This window comes from Bos grunniens, chromosome 19, assembly GCF_055505025.1.
Source record: "Bos grunniens cultivar Pamir isolate PY7600 chromosome 19, Bosgru_T2T1.0, whole genome shotgun sequence".
In the NCBI taxonomy this organism is placed as follows: domain Eukaryota; kingdom Metazoa; phylum Chordata; class Mammalia; order Artiodactyla; family Bovidae; genus Bos; species Bos grunniens.
In genome coordinates, this window is record NC_141183.1 from 19,587,709 (window position 1) to 19,594,046 (window position 6,338).

At 52.8% G+C, this 6,338-nt stretch overlaps 1 protein-coding gene across 1 annotated transcript; it reads left to right on the top strand.

The window, feature by feature from the left end:
- The first annotated feature begins 5,213 nt into the window (after positions 1 to 5,213).
- PPY (pancreatic polypeptide) lies at positions 5,214 to 6,005 on the top strand. The gene is made up of 3 exons (XM_086360961.1): positions 5,214 to 5,569; positions 5,764 to 5,835; positions 5,981 to 6,005. The coding sequence occupies exons 1-3, from the start codon at positions 5,304 to 5,306 to the stop codon at positions 6,003 to 6,005; spliced, it is 363 nt and encodes a 120-aa protein (XP_086217087.1). The 5' UTR covers positions 5,214 to 5,303.
- The last annotated feature ends 333 nt before the right edge of the window (positions 6,006 to 6,338 follow it).

Sequence of the window (6,338 nt, forward strand, 5' to 3'; positions counted from 1 at the left end):
CAAAAGTCACGCAGCTAATGAATGTCAGAGCTAGTGAGTAAGAGAGCTGAGTCTAGAGGTCAGCTTGACACAGCCTGGCACATGCTTATGAATATCCCCCTTCTTTTCCTTTCTTCTACTCACTCCGAAAAGTGAAAGTGTTAATCACTCAGTCATGTCTGACTCTTTGTGACCCCGTGGATTGTAGCCTGCCAGACTCCTCTGGCCATGGGATTCTCCAGGCAAGAATACTGGAGTGGGTTGCCATTGCCTTCTCCAAGAATATTGGAGTGGGTTACCGTGCCCTCCTCTGGGGGATCTCCCCAACCCAGGGATCGAACCCAGGTCTCCTGCATTGCAGGTGGATTCTTTACCATCTGACCTACCAGAAAAATCCAAGAATACTGGAATGGGTAGTCTATCCCTTCTCCAGGGGAACTTCCCGACCCAGGAATTGAACTGGCGTCTCCTGCATTGCAGGCAGATTTTTTTTTCCTTTTAAATTAATTTCTTTATTTTAATTGGAGACTAAACTTTATAATATTGTGGTGGTTTCTGCCATACATTGACGTGAATCAGCCACAGGTGTACATGTGTCCCTCCATCCTGAACCCCCTGCCACCTCCCTCCTCACCCCATCCCTCTGGGTTGTCCCAGAGCACCAGCTTTGAGTTCCCTGCTTCATGTATGGAACTTGCACTGGTCATCTATTCTATATATGGTAATATACATGTTTCAGTGCTATTCTCTCAAATCATCCCACCTTTGCCTTCTCCAACAGAGTTCAAAAGTCTATTCCTTACATCTGTGTCTCTTTTGCTGTCTTGCTTATAGGGTCGCCATTACCATCTTTCTAAATCCCATATATATGCGTTAATATACTGTATTAGTGTTTCTCTTTCTGACTTACTTCACTTTGTATAATAAGTTTCAGTTTCATCCACCTCATTAAAACTGACTCAAATTCGTTCTTTTTTATTGCTGAGTAATATTCCATTGTGTATATGTACCACAACTTCTTTATCCGTTCTTCTGCCAGTGTACATCTAGGTTGCTTCTATGTCCTAGCTATTGTAACCAGTGCTGCAATGAACATTGGGGTAAATGTGTCTCTTTCAATTTTAGTTTCCTTGGTGTGTATGCCCAGCAGTGGGATTGCTGGGTTGTGTGACAGTTCTGTTTCCAGTTTTTTAAGGAATCTCCATACTGTTCTCCAGAGTGGCTGTACTAGTTTTCATTCCCATCAACAGTGAAAGAGGGTTCCCTTTTCTTCACACCCTCTTCAGCATGTATTGTTTGCAGACTTTTTTATGGCAGCCATTCTAACGGTGTGAGATGGTACCTCATTGTGGTTTTGATTTGCATTTCTCTGATAATGAGTGACGTTGAGCATCTTTTCATGTGTTTGTTAGTGCAGGCAGATTCTTTACCAGCTGAACTACCAAGGAAGAACTCACTCCTAACCCATCTCAAAACGGCTCTGACACTGTTTCCTTCCAACCACCCCAAGGGAAAAACTCCCTTCCTTCCACACCCAGCCCATATGTGACCCAGAGCCACTACCTGACCCACGCCCAGTTTTTCTTTCCTCCCCATTCAACCATTCCTCTCCTGCAGTAATTTATTATATGAATTGGTTTAGCCTGTCTCTTAGAAAGAAAAAAGCCTTCCTCTTCAGGAAAAAATTGAGCTGTCAATGACAGGATTTGCTTTTGCAGGCACTGTGGGCAGGGAGGACTACTGAGCACTCCTGAGCCTTCAGGGGACCATGGAGGCAGATGGACTCCTCATAGTGGACAGAACCCAGGTTTCAAATTAATGACCTGAGCCCTTAGTTGGGCCTGAGTTGGGCCTGAGTGGGTGGGACAAGGACCCCAGGTGTGTGTGTGTGTGTGTGTCAGAGAGAGAGAGAGAGAGAGATGAACCTCAACCCAAGGGTTTCCCTAGGGAATGAGGGACCCCCTGAGTTCCTGATAGCTGGGGCTGGCCATCATTTCCTTTCCCTGCTCCCTTGCTGCTGCCAACCCAGTGTGAGAATAAGACAGTGGCCTAAGAGTTGGCCCAGGCTGCTTTGGAGGAATTTTTGGAGGGGGCATGTAATGCTAATCACATTCCTGCCTTTGCAGTCCCGTATGTGGGGACCACCTTTGCCCTGTGACCTCAGGTGTTTCTGGGGTCTTCCTTTCCTGGTCTCACTGCAGCCTTCACTCCATCCTAACACTGCCCAGTGGCCACCGTCCCTGTCCCAGAGAGCGTGGGGTTGGGCAGGGGAGGGGGACCACTTTCTCTTAGTCTGTTCTTGGTGCTTCTTGAAGCACAGCTCCATGGCAAGCCCTGGGAACAGATGAAGGAGAGTGAGAAGCATCACCCAGTCTGGACGTGACCATACGTTTGAGAAAGTGCATCCACTGCCCACTCCTCCTCAGTTGTCACAGCGTCGCTGAGAGGATCCAGAAGAAGAATCTCTTGTTTGCAAAGGAGAAAAATGAAAGCTGTAGGTTCTGCTGACATTGTAGAGTAACTGTCATTTTTGTAGGCGCTGACAAAGCTGTTTACCTCTGTGACAGGACACAACTATAGATGGCCTCAGCTTTGAGCCAATCCCCAGATCTACAATCTGGCCGCAGGCGCTGGGACCTGACCTGGGTAATGGCCATAACCGGTCCCACAGCAACTGGAGTCCTGTGGGAGCCCAGACCCTTTGTACTATAGTTGGAGCCTGGCGCCCCCTGGTGGCAGCCTGCAGCTCCTGCCGGGCTCACTAGAGGCCCGCCTATTGGGTGGGGTGTATGTGCTAAGTCGCTTGAGTTACGTCCCACTCTTCGCGACCCTATGCACTGTAACCCGCCAGGCTCCTCTGTCCGTGGGATTCTCCAGCAAGAATACTGGAGTGGGGGGCTATGCTCTCCTCCAGGGAATCTCTATGACCCAGTGACCAAAGAAGCCATATCTCTTATGTCTGCTGCATTGGCAGGTGCGTTCTTTACCACTAGTGCCACCTGGGCAGCCCCAGCCATTAGGAGACCAGCCACTAATTCATCAGCCTCATTTTATCAAGTTGCACCCCGAGGCCCAGAGAAGGGCCAGCAGGGTTTTTGGAGACAGAATGATCCCCATTCTGCTTTGTGGAATTGGGTGGAGCGTTATTGCTCTTGTTGCCAGAAATCAGAATCGAGAGGAGGAAGGTAGAACTCTGGGAATTCCTGAGCCTTCCTTTATCCTCATCACCTTGAGGAAAAGCAAAGCTTAGATCTGTGCAGCATCACCTCCAGTCCCCATCCCCATCCCACCCTTCCCCTGGTCCTCTCCCAACACAATCTTTTGGTGGTGTGATCTGAGATGGAAGAACCTCGGGGGTGAGAAGTCCCTTGCCCACTTCTAGGGCTTCATTGAGTCATTCAGACACAGTCAGTTATGCTCCTACCCTGAGCTGAGGAGGGAGCCAGGGGTGGGGGAAGGGATGCTGAGCAGGGAAGACTCAGAGGCTCCTGGGACCAGGGCGGGGGGGTTAGGGGGGTTGGCGGCGGCGGTGGTTTGCTGGCACTGGTGGGGTTTGAAATCTAAGTCAGAACTTGAGTCTTAGACAGCTGTGTGACCTTGGGCTAGTATCTTCGCCTCTCTGAGTCTCACGTTTCTTAGTCGAAAAGTGGGAAATTATAGCAATACTTTAACAGCCTTGCTTAGAAAAAAAAAAAAAAGAGCACAGATTTTGGAGTTAGACTTTGTTTCAAACCCTGAATCTCCACTGACTAGTTATGTGGCTTGAGACTAGTTACTTAATGTCTCTGAGACTCAGTTTCTGAATCTGTAAAACGGGTTGTTGTAGGAACTCACTGAGGTGATTGAGCTGGGAGCACTTTAGAAAATTCAAGGCTGTACAAGTGATTCTGGTTTTTATCTTTATCTTGGAATGGAGGCACTGGGAAATGGCTGCCAGATACTGGCCTCCCTGCCCCATCTCCCCTGAACGCAGGAATGAGAACTGGCACACCAGTTCTCATTGTGCATCTATCTGCTACCCAGGGAGAGGTTTCTCCCTACCCGGGTCCCCACTCCTTTCCACATTCCCCAGTTCCCTGAGGCATCTCTCCCGTTCCATCTTATTCTAATCACAGATGCACAGGAAGTCCTGAGTCTCCAGCCTTCATCCCTGGAGTCTCAGAGCCACAGCCTCAGTCTTCTGCCTGGAGGGAATCTGCTTGAGTATTTGGGTTAATCCTGGTGAGACAGGCAGGGCTGTTCCGAGTTCTGCAATCAGAACCTTTCAGTTATCCTGCATTCCCAGGACCCCATCCTTCTTGAACTTGCTCTGGCGCCCAAAGGCAGATGGGGGCCTACAGGAGACTGATCGTGGCCCACTTTTACTCATTATGCTGCCAGTGTGACACCCACAACACTGCCCTGTCCCCTTCCTGTCCCTGATCCTGGTGCTGGCGTTGCAGGCACCAGGGAGATGGTGGGAGGAGGGGATGAGGGCTGGGGAGGGACAGAGGCTGACAGGAGGCGGGGACTCGGGGGGCTGAGGACTATAAAAGGGCCGTGGTCAAGGACGGGGTGGGGTCCATCCAGCCCAAGGCAGGCACTGATTTGGTCCAGCGCCCACTCATTCAGGACTCAGGGTAAGTGGGCTCAGCCTGCTCCTAGCTCTGGGGCCGGGGGGCTCAGAGGGGCCAGGGGTGGGTTGTGTAGAAGGATGTGGTGCTTTGCAGGGCTGGGGGCCTCCAGAGGGCTGAGGTCCTGTGTGGGTCTGGCTCTACACCTGGACAAATCCATCACCTTGGGAGAGCAGCCTGCTGGCTAGAAGCCTGCAGATGTGCGCCGGGCAGGGGCTGGTGGCTGTGAACACAAGTCCGTGTGTGTGGCCATACCTCCTGGTGACACGGGCTGCGGTGTCCTCTCCAGGACCTGCGTCTGCGTGTCTACCCCTGGCAGAGTGGCTGGGGGAAAGTGGGGTGGAAGGACAGCACACCCACAGGCTGTGGATTTCTGCCCCTTGGTTCACAAGTTCCTTCTGTGTGCCCCCACCCTGTAGGGGAGCTGGAGCACCCCTACTTCCCATAGCCCCTCCCCTCCAATTCTCACCCGAAGCTGCCTCTTCAGGGCCATGAGGCCCTGGGTGTCCGGAGTCCTGGGTCTCCTACCCAAGTCCCAACCTCCCGCTTCTCTGCTACACTCTTCTGCTTTGCCTAGGCCCTAGCTGAGCTCCAGCTGCTGTTCTGCTCTGAAGAGGGGGCTGGTGAGCTCTCCAGGGCAGGGTCTAAGAGGTGGGGTGATCAGCTCCCAGTAGTCCTTTGCTCTGCCCCTTGGTCTCCAGGCTTGGAGAAATGGGTGATGGGCTAGGGGGAGGGGGGAGGGGTGGGCTCTATGCTCCCTCTGTCTCCCTGATCCTGGCTCCTCAGATGGCTGCCGCACACCGCTGCCTCTTCCTGCTCCTTCTGTCCACGTGCGTGGCTCTGTTGCTGCAGCCACCCCTGGGTGCTCTGGGAGCCCCGCTGGAGCCAGAGTATCCGGGGGACAATGCCACGCCAGAGCAGATGGCCCAGTATGCGGCTGAGCTCCGCAGATACATCAACATACTGACCAGGCCTAGGTGAGTGTGAGATGGGGAGAGAGGCCCCGGCCAAGACCCCAGGCCCAGCTCCTTCCATGTTCTTCGGGAGCAGAGCATCTCTACAGTCTGGCCCGGGCCCCTGTGCCCTGGGCAGGATGGTGCCCAGGGGTAGGCATGAGGCAGGTGAACGTACCTGGGCATAGTGCTGGCCCCAGCTGTCTCTCCCCTCCCAGGTATGGGAAAAGAGACAAAGAAGGCACACTGGACTTCTTGGAGTGTGGGTCTCCCCACTCAGCGGTCCCCAGGTGGGTTTTTTTCTTTGTCCTGTGTGCCCAGATGCCTGGGGCAGGAAATGGGGGTGTGTAGGACGGGGGAGAACAGGCGGCTGAGGTCTCCAGAGGGCACAAGGACTACTCACTCACACTGCCGTGTTTTGCCCTCTTCTTGCAGGGAGATCAGTACAATGGACTCATAATGCCACCTCCTGCTCCTCTGACTCCAGGGCGAGGCTGGCCCAGCTCTCCCATCTGCACCCTTGGCTCTGGCTGTAGCTTGCTCCCTGCTTCCATATTGGCTAAATAAAGCAAATCAAAGTTCTTAGCCTCACTCTCTCTGTGTCTCTGTGGACCCCTGGTTGGGACAGGAGCAGGCCAAATGCACAGGAAGAAAGGGGCAGGCAGAGAGAAGGGAACCGAGGGTGTTATGACTGACCCAGAATGTCTGGAGGGTCATCAGAGCCATTTAATTCATCCTGTCTACTTCACAGAGGGGCAAGTTGTGGCCCAGCAGGAGACGGGGACTCCCCCAA